The sequence below is a fragment of the Sminthopsis crassicaudata genome, chromosome 4 (assembly GCF_048593235.1).
Source record: "Sminthopsis crassicaudata isolate SCR6 chromosome 4, ASM4859323v1, whole genome shotgun sequence".
Classification (NCBI taxonomy): Eukaryota; Metazoa; Chordata; class Mammalia; order Dasyuromorphia; family Dasyuridae; genus Sminthopsis; species Sminthopsis crassicaudata.
Window position 1 is genome coordinate 68,904,541 of NC_133620.1, and position 22,958 is coordinate 68,927,498.

Here is a 22,958-nt window from a genome sequence, read left to right on the forward strand (position 1 = left end):
GGTCTGAGCTGGGGACAGGCGGTAGAATCCCAGCCAGCTCGCAGCTTTTCAGAGCTAGTGGAGAGGGTGCTGTTTGGGGAGATTTGGGGAGGGAGAGCCAGACAAGGCCGAGGGTGGGGGGGAGAAGAGTGCCTTCACCTCGTATTTCCCCCTTACACCCCAAGAAGCGAGATGCGGAGCTCCCAGTACCCAGTTTGTGCAACTTCACCCCGACTGGCGAGAAGTTGGAAGACTTCCTTCCTCCCCTCTTCCCAGCGCAACTCCCAAGAGGTTCCCGCGGCCCTCTGGAGAGGCGGGGGGCTGACCCCGGGAAGGGTCCCAGGCAAGGGGCTGGGGAGGAGAGGGTGATCTCTCTCGGGCTGTTTTGCTGCTGTGCCTGCAGCCTGAGCCTCTGAAGACTCCTCAGCGTTAGGGAATCTGTCAGTCACATTCCTGCTCACCAAGGAATGCGGGGGAGGGAGAGTCTGAAGCCCGAAGTTGCGAGCTAGGGCTTCTGTCCGAGAGTACAGGAACGCTAGGCAGCCCGGATCGCGTAGGTTCTACGTCTGAAAGGGATCTCAGAGACCCCTAGTCCAATCTACTCATTTTACAGATGAAGAAACTGAGACTCAGAGAGGTGGAGCGTTTTGGCCAAGGTCACACAAATATGAAGTGGCCGAGCCAAAATTCTAATCTAGGTCTCGAGTCTGTCCAGCTCTTTTCTTACTGGACCAAGCTTTGAGAGAGAGGTCGCACAGGGTTTGTTTGGAGGGTTAACTTGATGCAGTCCGTGTTTCTTATGCATTTATACTTGTCTCTGGGGTTCTGTATTTTTCCGTGCCGTACTCAAAAGTGTACATATGATGAGGTTCCCTGGGGCGGACACTGACTCCAAAGTGCCTGAACATATAATTGAGGGTCAATAGCTAGGCGCCTGGGAGAAAGCCACTTCCCTCTCGCAGGTTTTGTTGATGCAGTATAAACGTTCTCTAGGTGAGGTTCACACACAGGTCGCTTACACGTCTGTGCAGAGACAAATGGCTTCTCTTGCTATAGAACGGTGCTTATGCCCGCGAGATATATACATCAACGTCGTCTAGTCTCCAGGTTGCTTTTAGCTAAGTACCAATCGCCATCCGACCTGACTTCTGTGCCTGCCACTCAGGACTTGCACCTGCCACGTGTAGGGTCTTTGGGTCTGTGTCACTGGTTTGGATTTCTGCACGAAGGAGAATTAGCTGGTGGGCACATTTTGCCAAGGATGGGAATCTGCTTTCCCCCCTCCCTCGGAAATTTTGAAGAGTAGAGATGGAGGATCATAGTATTGAGAGAAAGAAAGGAAAAGAAATAAAAAAAAGAAAGATAGAGGAAAGGGGGGAGGAAAAGAGAAAGAAAGAAAGGGAGGAAAAAGAGAGAGAAGAGACAGAGACAGAGACAGGAAGGGAGGGAGGGAGGGAAGAAATGTCTATTCCTTTATTTTACCTACAGTTATTGGTCTTAACTCCTAGTAGGCAACATCTGCAAACAACTCTTCTGCCTCACCTTTAGGAGTTTACTTTTGGCTAGAAGTGTGCATGCAGAAATTGCCTTCTTTTTTTTCCTCATTCCCATTCCTCAGCTTCCTTACCCCTACCCCCCAGACACACACGCATTTCCTAACCTCCTTCAATCCCTCCAGGTGTTTGGAGTTCTGATCCTTGTGGTTTCTTGGCATGTGGGTGTGTTTGGGGAGGGGATTGTTTGTCCGTCTGACTGTAGTGCTTGTGTTGCCAGCTGGTGGGGGGTGGATGGGGGGAAGGTTGCTGAGATGATGATGATGGTAACAGTTGTGCTGTGTGCACAATCTGTGCGGGCATGACTGTCTGGATTTCGTGTATGTTCAGATATTCAGTAGGTTTCCTTCCCAATCCGCTGTCCGGGAATCCCAGTTGTAGAGGGATTCTGGTCACCTAAAACTCCTGGCACGCACTGTGAGAAACCAACTTCGACATCCATGCTATTTGAAAGGTGGGAAGTCAGGGTGGGTGAGTGGAGGCAGTAAGAATGCAAAGAGAAGGGGACTCGTCTTCCACACCTTCGAAGTTCACTTCATTGTCCGAGAGCTTCTGGACCAAAGATGTGGGATCTGGCTGATGTCTGTCAGTCTGTCTGTCTGTCTGCCCATCTATATTGCTTTTCCGGTTTGTCCCTAGTCTGAGTTGTTTCCTTTCTCGCAGTTTTAGCTCTCAATACATAAACTGTCGGGTTTTCTTTTAGTCTTTCATCCTAGCTTTGTAACCCTCAAGCAGAAGGGAGGGAGGGAAAGGGGCAAGCAAGGCCAGGTCCTGCCGAAATGGATATTTTACGATCTTAAACGTCAGGCTTCCTCCCCCCACTCTTCTTCTTCTTCTTTGTATTTGTTAGGGGATTGTATTGAAAAGCGCTGGGAGGAGGGATTGGGAGCACTCATCCACTACATCCACCCAACTGGGGTTCAACGACCACAATCCTGGTCTTATCTTTTCTTATTAACCCTTAACTCTCTTTAGTTGGTGTTCTGCAATGAATCTATGTATATGGGGGAAATTTGGGAAACTACACTGCAAGGGAGAAAAATCGCTGTGGGACAGCGGAGATCTCAAACCCTGGGAAATAAAGAAGGGAAGAAATAAATGAATACAAAAGAAACAATTAGGATCTACCCTGGCGGTGGATAAGGTGTATCCACTTAGGTCAGCTAGTGAAACTGTCCTGAGTCCCCTTCCCTCTGCACCCCTTTCTCACATTTCCTTTTCCCTTGGAGACATCCGTTAATTCAGTGAACAGAGTGTCAGAGAGGGAGGGGGGAGAGGGTGAGTTTCTTTCTACCCTTATCTGACAGTTTCCACATAGCTTTAAAGCAACTCCTCCCTATTTGAGGGTTTTGGAGGATAAGCGAGAAGAATGTGGGGAAAAATGAGGGATGCTCATTCTCGCCACCCAAGGGAGACAGTTCCAATTACCAGGCTATTCAAAGAAAGCCAGCAGCTTGGGGTGGGGGTGGGAGTCACCAAACTGGTCCTGAAATTCTAGGGCTATTTTTTCATGAAGAGGGTTGGTCAGCTCAGGTTGTTTCGGCGGGACTTGGAAGTTCACTTGTTTCTCCTTTTGGAAAAGTTTTTGATCTCAAGGAATAACAATTTAATTTTGCCATCTCCCATATGACCATCTCCCTCTTTTTTTCTTGCCTGGAGTGCAGAGACCGGACCAGTTCTTCAGTGAAGAAAGAGCCTTCACAAAAGGCCAGTTTCCACAACTTGCAAAGCTCGGCGTCTTCACTGCGCCCTTGAAGGTTTTGCGAGGCGAAGTGGTAGCAGCTCCCCCTCTGTCTATCTTCTAGTCCTTCCCCTACTCTGTGCCACCCTTTAGGTCCCCTGCTATTATCAGCCACTTGTCTGGGCTCCAGTCTGTGCTCCCGGGAACTAGGGCAGAGCGCAAGAATGGGCCAGCTCCCCTTGACGCAGGAGGCTGGATCCCTCTACTTCCCGGTCTCGGCACTAGGTCTGGGAGCTTCTTTTTGGGAGAGTGGGCTGGGTGGCTAGACCCCCAGGGTCGAAACCACCGGCTAGAAGTTGCTGGTCATTTGGGAAAGGTGGCGCCAAGGGCTGCTTTGGCTCTGTGCTCACCATCTTTTGCCTTCCCTACTACCTTTTTTGCACAGTTCCATACTTGAATTCACCTCGGGAGGGAAGCAAAGGTCCTCCGAGACTCCTTCGGTCTCTGAAGTGCCTTACAATCCCCCCGCCCGTCACACTTAGTTAAAGCGCCTAGGTTTGGGGATTATTGAGGGTGAGAAAACTTAAGTGGCTGGGCGAGCTGGTTGTTGGGGTGAGCAAGTCTCTCCTTGGAGCAGGGAGGATTTCCCCTTTTCCCATCCAATTCCGGGACTAGACGCCCCGAGATCCCACTTCAACCACTTTTAACCTTTTAAATAGTATTGTTGTATGAGCTAATGTGGGCAGCAAATCAGCTTTGGAGTTAACGACTAATATCCCTTTCAAGGTCTAAATCTATGTTCTCATGGTTTGGGGAACCCACGATCTGCCAGTCTTGAAAACAAAACGCTATATCGAAAGACAAGGTATTTGTTACTATCTCCTTTATTCGGGGCTAGGCTTCTCGGGGGAGCCCTTTTGTAGGACTGGAGGCTTATTAGAGAAAGGGGTTACTCCGACCTTCCCTGGAAGAGTCAGACCCGAAGTTTCTCCGACTTCGAATAACAAAGGATGAGTGAGATTTTGACTCTTCTCAGTGTATTGGGGGATTGCAGCTTCTTTTTCTTTCTAATTGTTACCCCCCTCTGTCTTCCCTTTCAATCCTTATTCCCAATGAATTCTTTGTTGCTTGCAAAGGGGAATGTCTGGCCATCCATTTTGGCTCTGAAATAAGTTTTTAGCTCACAGGCCAGCTGCCCTTAGGGCTCTGGGGAAAATCTGGCCAGTGTAAGAGGTCCTGCTTTTGGGGAAAGGGATGACCGGGATGTGGAACTGGCAAGCTAGTCTGGAAGCAGATAAGCAGAGAGAGCGCTTTCCGTATTCTTATCTCTTCTCAATTCCTAAACCTCTTTGGTCCCACCATATATCCACATATACCACACGTGTATATTTGATTCCTGCTTAATTCTTCCTCCCACTTGGCCCAAAGAGTCTAGGGAGAATGGAAGACTAGGAATAGGGAGAGGGCATGATTTATCGACTTATCCCCATCCACTAACTCTCTGGAGAGGGGAAATTTGGATCCCTTTTCTTCTTCCCTCTTCCAGTTACCACTGGAAATAAAGGGACTTGAGAAAGAACATCTTCTTAAGGGGGCCTCTTTTTTTCTCAAGGTCTTTCATTTCTGCGATCTGATGTTCCTGTGTGTGTTGGGAAGGGAAGAGGGAGAGGTTGGTGAGCCGAGTAGGGGTGAAATACTGAGTGTGGATGCTCCTTCTACTATTTCTCACTTCAACTTTTTCTCCTTTGAACTCCCTCCTCACTGTCCAAAAATTAATGTCATGTGGAAAGCACAAATTTAATTTGATTTTTAAAATCGGATGTGGATCACAGGAGAAAGGGGGGGAAGGGTTCGTGGATTCTTCCACCGAGAAAACTATTCTCTGCCCCAGATCTTTACGACTTCGCCCCAGCTAAGGCAATCCCCCTTCTATCCCTCAAGGGCATTGTTGCCATAAATCTTTGTCTCTTCTCTCCCCCCTCCCTTCTCTGAACTGTTGATGAATGGACATCATTTACTATCTCCCCTGAATCATTTCTTATGTGTTTAGAGGAAAATAAGTCTCTAGGGTCTGTCCCTTGTCTTTTCCTTGTTCTGGAGGCTCGGAAGGCGGAGAACAGAAATAAATATTTGAGTTTCTACCAGATTTCCTTACAGTGAAAATCAAACCAAACCCTAAGCTTATAGATATCCCTAGTCCCAAATCAAAGAACTCAAGGGCAGTAAGTAGCCCTAGTTGCCAACCAGTCAACAGTCATATATGAAGTTCTTACTACAGCAACTCTCTCTCCCTTCTCCCCCCCATACAAAATAGCCTGAACGCCTGCCCGCGTCTGTGTGAGTGACCCGAGTTCGTGCCATCCGGGGTCAGGAGTGCCATCCTAACTTTTTGGAAGCTCAGGCTTTTCGTCCCTGGGTCGGAAGCTTTTCTAGAAAACCAAGCGGCGCCGGTGGCTTCTGGATCGCAGTAGGCAGAACGGAGTTCAGGGGTGAGGAAGGCAGTACACGCTCTGAGACTTTGGGGGATTGGGGAGGGGATGACTGCGGCCCCATATTGGAGGACCCGGAGCTCTGACCTCTGAAAACCCTGATATGCCGATGTAGTGCTTGGCTGAACTTTTCAGATCAGCGCGCAGGAGGGAAATCCCATTCTTCTAGTAGGTTCTTGGATAGGGTGAGCTGCTGAGAAGGACTCCGGGTTTTGGAGGACTTTCATCCATACGGATCGGAGAGCACGGGGTGAAAAGTTGCGCCCTGGGTTGGCCGCAGTCCCAGCCCAAGCCCAGCCCTCGGGGCTTTGACGATCAGCTCCGGACGCTTCCTCCCACCTGCGGGTCGAGGAGCAGTGCCCTGAGGTCTCCGAGGCCAAGATCCCGCGACCTCCCGGGGATCCCGGGACAAATGCGGGGGGCTGAGGGGGAGGGGGCGGGAGAAGGAGGCGGAGCAGCATGGCCTTCCCCCCCCCCGGGTGACTGGACTGAGCGGGGGAACAGAACAGGTCCCCCTTTTGTTAGGTGCTCTCCTCCGAGGCGCACTCGGTCTGATTCTGAGCCGATCGTGCTTCTTTCGGCGAAGGGGGAGAGGGATGGCGCGCAGAAAACCGTCTCCCTCTCCAGACGAGCTACATCCCAGTACCCCTGTATCCCAATTCCGCCGCGGGGTTAGGGGGCGGGGTGAGGGGAGAAGAGCCGACAAAAATCTCAGATTTTGTAGTTCCCCAGAAGGAACCGGATTTCTATCCTCTCACTCCTTACTCTCTGGAAAGCGCCGAGAAAAGTGCGCTTTGGAGAGACTCCTTTAGTACCGCGAAGCGGTGACGGTCAGCAGGAGCACAGGTTACAGGTGATGGCGAGAGCCCGCCGCGTCTCCGTCCTTCAGAGCCCACCCCCACCTCCCCGGCAGTGAGGATCTTTCCTCCCCCCTCTCGCCCCCATAATCAATTACTCTACCCTCCAATCCTCCCTTCCCTTCCCGACACCCCCACCCACTCCCAGATTTTTAGGTCAAGCCTTAGGCAAGGACAAAACAAAACTGGGTCGGGGGCCTTAGTGGCCCTGGCGTTCCCAGACTTTTAAAGTGGGTTCTCTCCCTCCGCCCCCGACCACCTCTGTATCCCCACATCTCCTCCACAGAGGACCCGAGGCAAAGTCAGGCTGTTTCTGGAGCGCCAACTGCACTCTATACTATCATCATTGTATTGACTAACCGCTCCATTAAACGGTAGTTATGCGATTATCGTAGTTATTATTCAGACCTTACCGAGAGTGCTAATAATGTGGCAGGTTTAGGACAGAATTAGACAAGGTCCCTAGCCAGGGTGCTGACGATGTAAATTAGACAGGCAGGACATAAATGTGGGCAAGGGAAAGAAACGACGCGATGCGGCTCGTTTGGTGCACGGAAGATGACTGGTAACGACATTAAGCCTAATATGTGAACTTTATTCTGACGCAATGATCTATTGACTCTCTCCAGGACGGGAGAATTTTAAAGACGCTGAGGTAGCTAGCTGTGTAAAAGGGTCTAAATGGTGAGGCTCGCCAGGAAGGAGAGGAATTATTTAGCAGAGCTCAGCAGGATACACCTAGAAGCAATGGGGAGTCTATAAAGAAAAGTACATTGCAGATGATGAGGGCTACCCTTCGGAGACTCAAAAATCAAGGAAGATGGGATGGAAACACCCGGAAATGCAGAACTAGAGCAATCCCCACTCCTAAAGGCAACTGAATATTTAAAGTCTATCTACTCTAGTGAAAAACATCTGATCGATTCAGTTTGCTTTTTAGTCAAAGAATCCAGTCAATGCTGGGGTTAAAAAAAAAAAAAAAATCAGTCCAAGCAGCTGTTTTGCCATCACGAAGACAAAGCAAAGATGATTAAGGGCATTTTTTTTTCAATTTTGAAACAACCTTATTTGAACCTATTTTATTTTACATTAAAATGCCTTTGCTGCCTTGCACTAAAGCAGAGCTGCGTCCCTGTTCTATGTTAACCATTGTTTGACGGTCGTTTAACACCCAAGATAGCTAGCATCCGTGAAAGCCAGGAGGGTTCTTGTCTTACTTACTTTCTTGCAAAGAACAAATATAGGAAGAAGGAGGATTTAGTTAAGTGGCTTAAATTTTAAGAAATCTCTGGAACAGTGCTTCTGGTGGAGAATGAGCAACCAAAAATATCTAGCATCTTGTTGAAATTTATCATGTTTTCTGAGGGGTGGGCTGGAGCAGAACGAGGATAGATTACTATCTATCTCCTTCCATCGCTGGGCTGAGCTATTTGTCAGTATCCAAGCTGGTGGGTGACTAGGCATCTGTCTAGCTGAGAAGGATGACCTCGTTTTTGAGCATTTTCTAGATCCAAGATTTGAAATCCCTCCATTCTCTCCCCCCCCCCACCCCCCGCCCAAGTTCAAGGTGCTTTGCGGATTTCAGCACCTGAGAGTGTTTTATGTTTACTGAACTGGATTAGGAGACTACTAAATCTTTCAGAGAATTCTAGAATTTGCTTGTAGTCATTGTTCTCTTTACAATAAAAGTCCCACTCTCTTCCTGCTTTCTCTGAGGGATAAACACAACTAATAATGTGCTTACGGACTAACCGGTGACTGGCTAAAACTTTTGGATTTAGCAAATGGAAATATGAGCAGATTTCAATTTATGTAGCATGAATGTCTTCAAGATCTGGTTCAGTGTATTAAAATTTGCACTTTGTCATTCTCTCAGTCTAGTGAGATCTCTGCTAAGAAGGAAAATTGGTTTGTCCACAAAAATTTTTTCAATGTAATGGGATTTCATTATGTGTGACCATGTGCATTAGGATGCTTTATGGTCTTGCTAGACTATATATTATACTCTTTGGATTGTGCCTTGAGAACGAGGCACAGGTAGTTAGTACTATCAGTAGCCTCCTTGGAAAGAGAAACTCCTTGGAGTTAATTGTTGCTAACATGGGGACTAGCTAAAAAGAGACTCAAATGTAGTATATTTATGGGTCCTGATCCAAATCTGAAATGCAAAATGACATTTTATGAAATGCTCTTTTAGAAGGAGAAGGAGATGGAGATGGATTGAATGGTCAATAGTGGAATTGATTACAGATTGCCTATTGAAATTGAAAAATGTTTCTTGAACTAACTACACTAGAGATTGGGTTTAGGAAGTGATTCCACTTCTCTAGTTGTTATGTTGTTATATTTTTGTTCAAATCTCTTTCTCTTGTTGCTTGGGCAGTATGGTTCCACAAAGCCCAATTCACTTTAATCATGATGCAAAGGAATTTTAAGGGAATTGATTCTGAAGTTAATCTAATAGAGACAAAACTTGAAGCCATCTCAACTAAAAGTTTTATCTGTGTGAAGTGCAGATTAACAAACATTTGGAATATTACTTTAGAAATGATTGGAAGAAAAATAGATTAAAGTCCAGAGTTAGCACTAGGGAAGAATAGAGAAAATTTTAAAACCTCATTTCACTGAAGAGATGGAAGATTTGGAGTGTGAAAACCTGAAAGAATTGCCAATGTATAATTAAATATTGAGTCAAGTTACTTTTTTTCCTCTTTATTTTTAAATCTTTGCTACAAGGGATGGTTTGAGGAGTGAGAAAAAGAAAATAAATGTAATATAAAAACAAAAAATATTTTACAAATAAAGATATCAGAAATTAATTGGAATAATTCATTATTATATTTTTAGTAAAGTAGAAATTGAGAATTGTTCCCAAGCATTTGAAGAGCTACATTATAGGTTCATTTAATGTGATTTTCAGTTGTTTTTTACTGAGAACTATCTGATATTTTACTGAAGAATATTTTTTTAACTGAAGAGTACTGATACAATATTTTTAAAATGGAGAGAGATGCTTACACAATGAATTTTTGTAGTAATTTTTTCTAAGCCACAACCCAACTATTATACCTTTGAAGTATGGCTCTGAATTTGATATTTTCAAAAGTGTTCTTTGTTTGTGTATGTTTTCCAAAGTAGTACAAAGCACTGTATGATCGTACAGAGATTAGCATTAGCAGGAATGATGGCAATAACAATATGTAGCAGAAAGGGAGTGCAGGGGATTGTGTTAGATGTAGTTGATTATGGTATGAGAAGGCTTTACACAATTTCTTCCCTGTAGGGCAGTCAATTTTTTTTTCCAAGAAAAAAAAGCACAGAAATTTGGCAACATATTGTGTGTGTGTATGTATGTGTGTGTATGTACATTTTAAGTGGGTATGTATTTTATGCATACAATATTCTTTCAAACAAATGTATACCAACTTGGAGTTGGAATAATTTTTTTCTTTACTATTCTTCTAGAAAATAGTGTCTTGCCTATTTTTTATTTTTGTCTGTTATGAGCATCTTGAGAAACTATGTTACTGCTTCCTCAAGAAAAAAAAAACCAACTTAAAATGGGAGGGAAGATAGAGGCAGGAAGGAAGAGTGGAAAATGAAGAAGAGAGAAAACTAAATTCTAGAAGCTGAAGAATGAAGTATTAAATGTCTCTTACAGGGAAATGAATATATCATTTCCTTTAAAACATGGTTTCTTATGTGAAATGAGATATATTTTTTTAAAAGTGCAGAAGCTATAGGGACTCCTAGCCATTACTTATCTCAGATATGAAGGAAATCTTCATTAAAAGCAAGGAGGGAAGTTTGGTGCAATTCTGAATTTGAAAACTGAATTTTTGAAATCCTCATCACCTAATGGAAATGGAAGTATATGATCTGGGATAATGGAGTGGCCAGATTTTGTTTTGCCTTGTTTTATTTCCCTCACTTTTAAGTAATCTTATGACCAGAAGCATCTTGGTCACTTTTCATCTAGTTCAGCGTTAATGTTGTAGAATAGTCTCATTCACAGGATGAGACCCTACTCAGAAATATCCTCTGGGACTTAGAATTCATTTTCTTTCCTATCCCCATCCCAGCATGGATTTATGTATTTGCCATGAAGAACACTTTCCTAACCTGTTTCTTGATATGACAAATTTTATTTTTTCTCTTTCTCAATGAATTAAGACATTTCTTTCTTTCTTTGTATTAAAATAACCACTGAAATTTGAGAAAAAAATTAATTTGAGATTTTCCTTATAAAAAGTAAGTAAGGAGGGAAATGAGGATTTTCTTCCGATATATACATTTCCAAGTACATTACATTGGGCCTGTAAACTTTTTTCTTTCATTTAGTAACATGGTAACAGGGTCAATCTAGGTTTGTCTAGGCATTTACTATCTAGATTTAACATGTTTTTTTGGACAGACTCATCTGTAAAACTGAATTGAAGTGAAGTAAATTAACTGAACAAACTCTAGCTTCCTGTAAGGAAACAGGCAATTATGGGATGTAGACAACAATACTACCAAGATGCTTTTATCAGAAAAGTTGGCTCACAAGAGTGTTTTTCAGGTCTTGAGTTACCTGTATGGATGGGGGAGGAATGTGGTAAGAAAGAACATAGAACAACTGGAAGGTATTAAAGTCCTTGGTTGTGCTAACTAACTACTCTGGGGAGCCTTAGACAAAGTACTTAACTCTGGTGCCTCAGTTTTTTCATCTGTCAAACAGGAATACTATCTGCCTCACAGGGTTGTTAGAAGGATCAAATGAGATTGAGGAAGGGAAAAATATATTGAGTTAAAAACTCTAAATAGAGAAAAGGTGTTAGGGACATAATGATTATTATTCCCATTTCTTTTTCTGTGGGAAACAGAGAAAAATCAAAAATGCTCCTAGTTTTGATAGAGGGAGAATTTTGAAGTAGCCAGCCCACGTTAGGCTTACTAGGTGCTAACTCGGTTGTCTCATTTAGCACAGTACTTAACAATTCTCTAGCTCAGAATTCACACCTTTAGTTCACACCTTTAAAGGAGTTTACACCTTTAGTCTTCTGAAAGGAGTTCACACCTTTAAAGGAGTTTACACCTTTGGAATGCAAGCCCATTCTCTGGGAGGATAAAAGGAGCCGAAGGCAGTCTGGAAGAAGAGGATTCAAGATTTTACCTTGGCTCTGGCTGGAGACTCCAGAAGACTCCCAAGAGACCTGCTCACAGAGGAAAGGATTGACGGAAAAGAAACCTCCTCCCAGAGAAGGGTTACATTGGAGAGACAGCAGGACGTTACATTTTGGCGCCCAACGGGGCAAGGACTTATTCTGAGCCCTTCAGAGGAGCTAGCCGGGCCTTGACATTTTGGCCCCCGAACAGGGCTTGTGTCCCCCGCCATTTTGTGATCAGCAAGGTGGCCTCCACGTTCCGCGAGCGACTTCTTCGCTTTTGCCTCGCCCGCCCGCTGATCACGGACATGTCCCGGGACCGGTTCCAGAACCCCGGTGGCAGCGGAGGGCCAGGCGGCCTAAGCCATGACTTCCGTTCACCGCCGCCGGGCATGGGCCTGAGCCAGAATCGAGGGCCGCTGGGGCCAGGCCCCCTGCAGACCGGACCTAAGCCTTCCATCCCCTCGCCTCCGGCGCAGGTACTGGAGCAGCAGCAAGTACAACAGGCGGCGGCAGCGGCTGCGGCGCAGCAGCAACAGGCGTCGTCCCCGGACCCGCAGAAGCCAGGGCTCTCTCCGGGCAGCAGCCCCGGGCCCGCAGTAGGTACTTCTGCGCCGGCCTCCGTTTCCGCGCCATCCGCGCCGCCCCCGGGCTCGGGGGGGCCTCAAGGCCCAGGCTCGGCGACCTCCCAGGCCTCATCCGGACCGTCGGCCCCTTCCGGGGGGCCTCAGCAGACCTCTTCGACCCCGGCCTCCGTGTCCTCCGGCTCGAGCGGGGACCCGCCTCCTCCAACCCCGGGTTCCTCTGGGTCTAAGCCTGGTCCGAGCCCTGGCGGGCCCAAAGGCAAGATGCCCCGAGGGCCCAAACCTGGCGGCCCCGGCCTCACTCTTCCTGGAGGACATCCGAAGCCGCCACACCGGGGCGGTGGGGAGCCCCGAGGGGGCCGGCAGCACCACCCGCCGAACTACCAGCAGCAGCAGCATCAGCACCAGCAGCAGCAGCAGCAGCCGCCGCCTCCCCATCACCAGGGCGTCTCACCCGGCGGACCTGCAGGCCGCAGCGAAGAGAAGATCTCGGACTCGGAGGGTTTTAAAGTAAATTTGTCCCTATTGAGGAGACCTGGAGAGAAAACTTATACCCAACGCTGTAAGTTACTTGTTGGAAATCTGCCAGCTGATATTACAGATGAAGACTTTAAAAGATTATTTGCTAAGTATGGAGAACCTGGTGAAGTCTTTATCAATAAGGGTAAAGGATTTGGATTCATCAAACTGGAATCGAGAGTTTTGGCAGAAATGGCCAAAGCTGAACTTGATGATAAACCCATGGGAGGGCGACAACTTCGGGTTCGTTTTGCCACACATGCTGCCGCCCTCTCTGTACGAAATCTCTCACCCTGTGTTTCCAATGAATTATTGGAAGAAGCATTCAGCCAATTTGGACCTATTGAAAGGGCTGTGGTAATTGTTGATGATCGAGGAAGATCTACAGGAAAAGGCATTGTTGAATTTGCTTCTAAGCCAGCTGCAAGAAAAGCGTTTGAAAGATGCAGTGAAGGAATGTTTTTGTTGACAACAACTCCTCGACCGGTCATTGTGGAACCTCTTGAGCAATTAGATGATGAAGATGGTCTTCCTGAAAAGCTTGTCCAGAAGAATCCAATGTATCAAAAGGAGAGAGAGAACCCTCCACGTTTTGCTCAGCACGGCACCTTTGAGTTTGAGTATTCCCAGAGATGGAAGTCTTTATATGAGATGGAAAAGCAGCAGAGGGAACAAGTTGAGAAAAACATGAAAGATGCAAAAGATAAACTGGAAAGTGAAATGGAAGATGCATATCATGAATATCAGGCCAATCTTTTACGCCAGGATCTAATGAGGCGTCAAGAAGAGCTGAGAAGGATGGCGGAACTTCACGATCAAGAGATGCAGAAATGCAAGAATTACAATTAAGGCAAGAGGAAAAACGGCATAGAAGAGAAGAAGAAATGATGATTTGGCAGCGTGAGATGGAAGAGCAAATGAGACCCAAATGAGACGCCAACGAGAAGAAAGTTACAGTCGGATGGGATACATGGATCCTCGTGGGAGACAGATAAGAATGGGTACAGGAACAATGAACATGGGAGATCCCTATGGCTCAGGAAGCCAGAAATTTCCACCTTTAGGTGGTGGTGCCATAGGTTATGAGGCCAGCCCTGGAGTTCCAACAACAGCCCTGAGTGGTTCCATGATGGGAAGTGACATGCGTACTAAGCGCTTTAGGCAGGGAGGAGCTGGGCCTGTGGGTGGGCAGGGCCCTAGAGAATGGGACCTGGAACTCCAGCAGGATATGGTAGAGGGAGAGAAGAGTATGAAGGCCCAAACAAAAAGCCCCGATTTTAGATGTGATATCCAGTTTGTTTTTTGTCTTTTCTTGTTTAGATGCCTATCTTTTTAATTCTTGCATTTTAGTAAGAAAGCTACATTTTTATGGATGTTAGAAATTTATTGACCTAATATTTGTAAATGGTCTGTTTGGACGAGTAAAATTATGTAATGCAGTGTTTCAAAAAAAGGAGAAAATCTAAGAAACATCTGACACTGAAAGAGCATGGCTGATAAGAAGACTGTTAAAGGACTTGAAAACCAGCAGAGATCATTGGATTCCTTGAGATGAAAAATTGTTGATGAAGACTATTGTAGGATTTTAAAACTTGAAGTAATTATTGGATATCTGGCACATGAACTAATGGACTTATGGACATGTATAAATTCTCAATTTATGATTTGATCATGTTATTTGTTACATCACTTCTAGCATGTGTTTTGATACTATGTCTTTATGTAATTTATGTAATTATGTGTAATATCTCCCATATTGATGGATTTATGTATATCTGTTTCAAGGAGACAGTTCCACAGGGCTGCCTCCACTATCCAACCTACTGTAATCCAATCCAATACAATAAGCATTTATTAAGAGCCTACTGTGTACAAGGTAGCATGGTTTGGTAGAGAGCCAGTTCAAGTTCACATTTCTATGAGTTCTGTGAACTTGAGGAAGGCATTAATTTCTCAGCATCCCCTAAACATCCCCTGAGGTCCTAAAATGCAGAACCAATGCCAAAATGTATTGGTAAGAGGGAGTTTTCTCTCTGGGATATCCTACCCACAAATGAATTTATAACTTAACCCCCCCCCAAAAAAAAAACCCCACAAAAAACAATGGGAAGCTAAGTGTCACTGAAGATAGATCTGGTCACTGTAAGCAGAAAGACCTGGTTTCAGATCTGGTCCCGTTGTGTCCTTGGATAAGTCATGGAATTATTGCTGTAGTTCTTCAACTGTAAAATGAGGATAATAATAGCCCCTACTTCCCAAGGTGGTCATAAGGGTTAAATGAGATACTATTTGCTTAACACGGTGCTTGGCACATAGTAGGCTTAATAAATGTGTTCCTTTCCTTTCCCACCATACTGAGGATGTAAACATGAAGTGGCAAACAGCCCCTGTGCTTCTTGAGGATTAAAGGAAATAGTGCTTATTAAAAAGCATTTAGCAAAGTGCCTGGTACATAATGTATGTTTAATAAGTATGTACCCTTGTTTCCCTATCATAGTAGATACTGCAGATATAAAAATGAAATGGAACATAGCCCTTGCTCTTGTTAAGGATGAAATGGGGTGATATCTGTTAAAATACTTTGCACAATTCCTGGCGCATAATAATTGGTCAATAAATGTGTTCCCTTCCCTTTTCACCATACTAGGAGCTTTGTAGATAAAGTCAAAATGAAGCGCATCTTCTGCCAGCAAGAAACAAAAATATTCTCCTGGGGTATACAACAAGGAAAAGTTTAGGAAAGAATAGGCTTCACATAGGAAATAACCCTCCTACTGAAGGACTGAGATTCCAGCAGGCAGATGGGAGCTCAGGGGACATCTCAGGCCCTGGAGACCACTCCTACAGAGGCCAAGATGTTTCAAATTGGGCATTCCCTACACCATTGAAATAACAGATCCAGTTTAAAAAAAAAAAAAAAGGAAAAAAATAATACATGAGTCACAGCTAGGATTTGGCAATATTCTTGTCACATAGAAATTGTATAATATTTATGGTGATGGGCCTTCACTTGAACCCTGTCCAGATCAAGGCTGCACCCATTAAAAAATAAGAAATTCATTATAGGTCTACAATTAAGGTCTGTGTTGTCTGCATTGAGAATTTAACAGATTATATTATACGATAATTGAACATGTATCTGGTGCTATACATCCTAACGTCTTTATTGGCTTGAAAAGTCATATCAGTTGTCTACATAGATGTACCCAGAAAGAGCATATGAAAAAGGCAGGCAGGGGTAGTGGTTAGAGCACTAGTCTTGGAGTCATTCAGAGATTCATTCTATGCCATCCAACCAGCTGTGTGACTCCTGGCTAGTGACAACTTCTCATGGTTCTAGTTTCTTCATCTGTAAAGTGGAGAGTTGGTACATAAAGGAATATATATATACAATATATGTATATATGTATATATATATGTATGCGAATATAGACTGATGTATATAAATATGTATTATTTTTCTTTTCTTTCTATTTTTTTTTTACTGGACCTATTATTTCATTGAATTAGAATTAGAAACATCTCCTTTGTGAAGTCTAGTCCTGGAAAGTAGCCTGAGACACTAAGGGCTGATGGCTACCCACTCCCCTTCTTGCTTCTCTGGGCCCACTTGTAGGAGTATTCTCCAGGGCCTGGGATGTCCTCTGGCCCTCCACCTGCCTGCTGGAATCCTCAGCTTCTTTTTTTTTTACAACACTGTGATGTCAATAATGCAAGCATCAGTATTGCCCTGATCCACTGCCATTCAAAGGCACTAAAAGTGTGCTATGTGCTAGTTAGTCATGGTGTTGAAGACTAAAGATAAATAAAAAATATTCCCTTCTCTCAAGGGTTTACATTCTGTTTGGGGTTGGGAGTAGGGAGATGTTAAAATGGATAGTATGCCAGACTCATCTTCCTGAGTTCAAATGCTGCTTCAGACACTCACCGGCTGTGTGACCCTGGGCAAGTCATTTAACCCAGTTTGCCTCAGTTTCCTAATCTGTAAAATGAGCTGAAGAAGGAAATGACCAATTACTCCAATACCTTTGTCAATAGGACCCCCAAATTGGTGTCATGAAAAGACAGTCGTGACTGAAAAATGACTGAAGAACAAGGGATGGGTACAACATCTAGATAGATAGATGATAAATAGATAATAGAGATAGCATTTCTATTACTGAATATATCATCATTTAAAGAGCCAGGGGAGAGTACCAACATCTAAGAAGATCAGGAAAAGCTTCCCATAGGAAATTCATGACTTCCCCATAAATAATGCTCTTGTGAAATTTAGTTTCAAATATTTAGTGGGAAATAGGAGCTCCTTTCCACAAAGGATTATTTCAACCACTATGTTTGTGTCTTCCTACCCTACTCCAATGACTGGTGCATAGTAGGTATACAATAAAAGCTTGTGGATTAATAAATTGATTAATTAAAATGTACTTTAAAAAGCCCCTCATCCACACACACACACACACACACACTTGGTTTCCTGCATGTCTTTTGGATCATTCTAAGGACCACTTGAAGAGCTGAGGGTGAGGACTAAAGGCCCTATTTTGAGAGCCATTGATTCCAACAGACCCGCCTGGCAGGGACCATCCCCCTTCTCCATCTGGATAGAGCCACAGCTTGTCTGCTTTTGTGTCTCTCCTTTAATGTTATGTTGCTCTCTATGTACAGGCCTCTTAAAAACTCCCCCGACGGGAACATTCTCTGCATACATTAGCACTAATGTATTCTCCCTTGAATACTCATCATATTAAGACTCCTGGTAGATACCTTCCTTGAAATAAATTTTATGTGCATACATCCTAGGTACTTACCCCCATGCATTTGTATATGCGAAGAGGAATATCACTAAATCTTTCCCTGGGAGAAGCAAAAAACAACAATTATATATGTATATATGCTGGATTCTAGTATTCCCTTGTCAGAAAGTTATGTTGGGAGAGTGGCCCTGTTCCCCTGGTGAACTAGGGTGAGTAATTAACTCTTCCAGGGCACCAAGGGGCCATTTACTAAATTACCCTTCCCAGGGCACTCATCGATGCCCTGAAAGAGTTAATTCATCTATCTGGGGGAGGGCTGCAGCTTGTAGGGAGAATTTGAGTTACCCCTAGTTGATCCAGAGGCTGAAGCCCATTATGGATATCAAGTCAGCATTTGTACTTACATGGTTCCAGCAGATTCTAATGCCTCTAGCTTAAGACCCTGGCTGTCAGGGTGGGGGCGGGGTGGTGATGGCGGTGGAGGAGACTTGAGGAGCCATGGGAGTAAATATGTCTTGCTCCGTTAAAGTGTTCCCCTAGGAAAGCTGAGAAAACATATTTCCCTCCCATCTTTGTAGAGACGGGAACTATGTGTTTGGTTCCTTGTATAGATTGTTGCACATCAGAAATGTATTGTACATTTCTCTTTTTTATTTGTTATACTGGATAGTTTTGCAAGGCAGGTGAAAATGGAGGAGGATGCTTGGAAATAAGGGTAATATGAAAGCAAAAGATATTTTTAAAAAATAAGATTTCTTGGGGAAAATATACACACATAAAGGAACACATACACAATATGTGTATGAATGTGTGTGTGTGTGTGTATATATATATATATATATATACTCACATATATAAATATATGTATGCATATATACAGATGTGTGTGTGTGTGTGTGTATGTGTGTGTGCATTCATGGACTTCATGCTCTGCTTGAGATTTCAGTAGCAGAGAGATTGCTGGCAGATCCTGAAAGCAAAATCTCTAAGAAGTCATCAGAAAATAGAAGGTTAAATCTGGAAGAAGTCAGAGATCAATCCTGTCATTTTGATTTTACCTTTGGTCCCTATAAGACCCCTTCAACTCTTTCTCTTTAAATCTTGTTCTTCCTCCCCTCAAAACAGGGTTCCGCTTTGGGTATTTTCTCATTGTAACTTTGTCCCACCACCCATTTCTGCTGTTATATCCACCTTAAACATTCCTGCCAACACACACCCACCCACACCCACCCACACACCCACCCATACCCCCCCACACCCACACCCACACCCACACCCCCCCCACACCCCCATACACACACCCGCCTCCCTCCCAACACACACACACTAGTAGAAGCTCAGCTCATTGCCTCCTGTCATTGGTCTCTTGTTTCCACTACTCCTGCTGAGCTGGGCTCCTTGCCACTCTTTGCCTGATCCCTGAAATCAGCACACCAACTATATTTAGGTTTTAATCAACACAGGGATTTAAAAGAACAAAGGGAGGATTTTTAAAATGACAGGTGTCTCAAAGCTAACCTTGTTCCTTCCAGGCAAATGTACAGGCAACAAGGCTTCTCCTTTCTAAGCTGCCCCTCCTTTGGCTGAACCAAACCCCTTTTTCTACATCTTATCACCATAATTAACTAATCTAATTCTGTCTGACCTGGATCCTAGGTCAAATACTCAGTGTTTCAGCTGAGGTAGGTTTTGTTTGGCAAAATTACTAAGTTAATAGGGTTAAAGGGTTTAGAGTTGTGTTCTTCTAAAATCTTTTTCTAGATCATTTTTTAGAATTTTCGTCCTGATCATCTGTGAGCGTCTCAGTCTTGGAAGCCCGTCTCTCTGAGTCCTCCTCTGAGTTTTAAGATGTAAGCATATTAAAATCATCTCCTTTATCTTTGTCTTAAGAACTCTGAGCTCATTTGAGGTTCTCCTTTCCTTTACCCAAAATTTACCTTTCTCAACGACTAGCTCAAGTATTACATCCTCACTAAGCCTTCATTTATCACCTTAGCCCGAAGTACATTCAGAGCTATAAGTAGGGCTAGGTGATCAGGGCTTTGTCTGGGACATCAATGAGACAGTGGTGAGGGCACCTGTAGTCCTTTGGCAGTATAGAAACAACTGATTTAGAACTTAGCAAGAATGAGTTAAAATAGAAAGCATGATTTTCCCCCGGTGGTACATTTTTGTCCTGTTCTTTCTCACTCTTACCTCTCAAATAGTGTCCTTGAGGTATTCCAGTATCTAGATCATCATCTTTCCATTTTAACTGAATTGAGGATGCATTTTAGTCCGTGTATTATTCCTCATACTTGTTATTCCATTTCCTATCCCTACATGTTTGCCCTGACTATCCCTCAAACCCGCAGAACCCTCCAATCCTTACTCCTGTCTTGGTTTCCCTAGTTTCCTTCAAGATTCAGTTCAAATGTCATCTTTTTCAACAAGTCTTTCCTGGTCTCCCCAGCTGCTAATGCTTTTTTTTTTTTTTTCCTGCTCAGGTTGCTTTCCATCTACAATGCATGTATCATGTTTATAACTTGTTATGTACATGTAACCTCCCTCATTAGAACATAAGAAGGCTTTCTCTTTGTATCCCCAGCACAAAGTACAGTGTCTGGTAGAAAGTAAATACTTATTAATGGTTATTAAGTGATTAATTCTGCCACAAAAATGACCGGTTATGGCTCTGACTAGAATGTAAAGAGCAGTGGGATGGTTAGTCTTGGCTTGGCCCTGTGACCTCAATTCAGGCTCTGTTCACAGAATCCTGCAGCTGCAAGAAGTCCTCTGACACCATATTGTGGGTATGGTTATCAGTCTCTTTGTATGAAAGACTAGTATTGGGGCTCGTTCTCAGATGATGGGCCATCATCAAGACTTCAGACTGTTAGAACCTGAAAGCGCCATTGGAGTGTAATGTCCTCTGAGATGTGAGAACCATCCCCGAGACACGATGAGACATTGGACTAACACTATGGGATTGTTCTTTTGATTAATATAATGGGGGCAATGAGGATGTGTTTCATATGAAAGTTAAGGTGAACTTTACAGCTTTCACTGGCATTATGGAGTCATGTGACCTAGGCAGTCAAAATGAGTAAAGCTTTAAAATGAATTCATTGGAAGAAGAGTCAAAGGTTATAGAAGCAATTAGTTCTAGCAAGACCTAGTACCCAGTAGGTGCTTAATATACACTTACTTAGTGAATTGAATAAGGTCCTGGCTCTGTTGAGGGGATGTTGGCAAATCTTTTAGCTTGGTTGGGTTGATTTTCAGGTCTGATGATTTCTTTGGGAGCATAGAAATAAGAGAATGGAAGCGACCGTGATTTTTCTTTCTTTTTTCCCCTCACAAGCATTGAAAGCTGATTTTTTGGGTATGATTTTAATCAAATTCACTGGCTGTTATTCTTTAGTCAGACAGATATCTAAATAGGCTTTCAGAAAGGCAGGCTTTGGATAAGGGGTAGGGGTCTCTACCCAAGAGTTCCAAAGATGCCATGGCCTTCTCCCACATTTCTATCCCATAGCAAATATCCCTTGTCCTTATTGTTTATGTGACTTCTGAGGCCATGGTCCTAATCTGGCAGTGCACACCCCAGAGGGTCTGTCCTGAGCCCGCAATGACAAAATGCTCTGATCCTTGGTCCCCAACCTCATTTGAGGTTGAACTTAAGTGTGGAAGGGAGAGGTGGGGAAAGCCCTGAGGAAGGCATACAGTGCTGATATAACCTTTGTGGAGAGTGGCCTGAATTCTGGACAAGAGACCTTGTATGATTATTCCACATTATGGAAGACCAAGAGATTCAGAAATGGCGAACCAGAGTAATACTGCACCAAAACCCCGAAACAAAACAAAACCATGTACTCACTCCAACCCCTCTCCCATCCTGTCAGTTACCCTCAGCATCCTTACCAGTTTCCCTGTCATAGTTGTGGCTCCATTCCATCAGAACAGAAATGGACAAACGGTAGAAATGATCTCCCTGTAATACAATAAGGGTCATTTCCTAGAAAAGGAGTGTAGAATGGAACCCAAAGTCAGATGAATGTTTCGGTTTGCCTTCTGAGAAGTCAATGCAAATGGCACCATGCACAAGGCTGACGCTGCTCTTTCTTTTCTCTCTTCTCTCCTTTCCTCCTTCCCTGCCATCTCCTGCCTTCTCAGAGATCCCTCAGTGTGCCGGCTGCAATCAGCACATCTTGGATAAGTTCATCCTCAAAGTTTTAGACAGGCATTGGCACGGCTCCTGTCTTAAGTGTGCAGACTGCCAGATGCAGCTGGCTGACAGGTGCTTCTCCAGAGCGGGGAGTGTCTACTGCAAGGAAGACTTCTTCAAGTAAGTTAAAAATGGAACAAAAAAGCAATGTTTTTCTTTGCTCAATTCTGAGGACTACTCACCCAGTGGCTTTAGGGCAATTTGATCAATAGTAATATGTCTGCAAGAGAATCCCATTATGGTTGTAATCATAGCAAAATAACTAAAACCAGAGCAGAGTCACTGAGTCTCATCATCCCCATCCCCATCATCATTGCCATCATTATTCTCATCATCATAACAATCACTACCACTGTTATCATCACCATAACAATTACCATCATTGTCACCATCACCATCATCATTGCCACCACCGTCACCATTACCATCGCTGTCACCATCACCATCATCATTGCCACCACTGTCACCATCACCATCATCATTGCCACCACTGTCACCATCACCATCACAATCACCACTACTATCACCATCACAATCATTACTACTGTCACCATCACCATCACCATCACCACTACTGTCCCATTACCATCATCACCACAATCACCATTACCACCAATGTCATTGTCACCATTACAGTCACCATAACAATCACCATCACAGTCACCATCACCATCATCACCACTGTCATCATAACAATCACCACCTGTCACCATCACCATTACCACCATCACCACAATCACCATCACCACCACTGTCACTGTCACCATTACAGTCACCAAAACAATCACCATCACAATCACCACTACTGTCACCATCACTATCACAATCATTACTACTGTCACCATCACCATCACTACTACTGTCACCATCACCATCACCATCACAATCATTACTACTGTCATCATCACCATCATTACTATTGTCACCATCACCATCACAATCATTACTACTGTTATCATCACAATCACCATCATCATCACAATCACCATTGTCACCACTGTCACTGTCACCATAACAATCACCATCACAATCACCACTAATGTCACCATCACCATCACAATCACCATCACCATAACATCACTATCATTGTCACTATCACCAGCATTGTCACCATCACCATTGCCCACATGGAAATTATTTTTTCATTATTTTTTCACTGTGCTAGCTAGATGTATGACACTTTAA

The 22,958-nt window shown here is 44.1% G+C and overlaps 1 protein-coding gene and 1 pseudogene across 1 annotated transcript in view; both read left to right on the forward strand.

Moving 5' to 3' along the window:
• The first annotated feature begins 12,014 nt into the window (after positions 1–12,014).
• On the forward strand, positions 12,015–14,094 carry LOC141540551 (splicing factor, proline- and glutamine-rich pseudogene; annotated as a pseudogene).
• Positions 14,095–21,365: 7,271 nt separating this feature from the next.
• Positions 21,366–22,958, forward strand: part of LHX4 (LIM homeobox 4) — a 37,387-nt gene continuing 35,794 nt past the window's right edge. Inside the window, exons 1-2 of the mRNA XM_074264660.1 lie at positions 21,366–21,378; positions 21,722–21,893. Coding sequence (XP_074120761.1) covers positions 21,366–21,378; positions 21,722–21,893 — 185 coding nt within the window. The remainder of the gene's footprint in view (positions 21,379–21,721; positions 21,894–22,958) is intronic.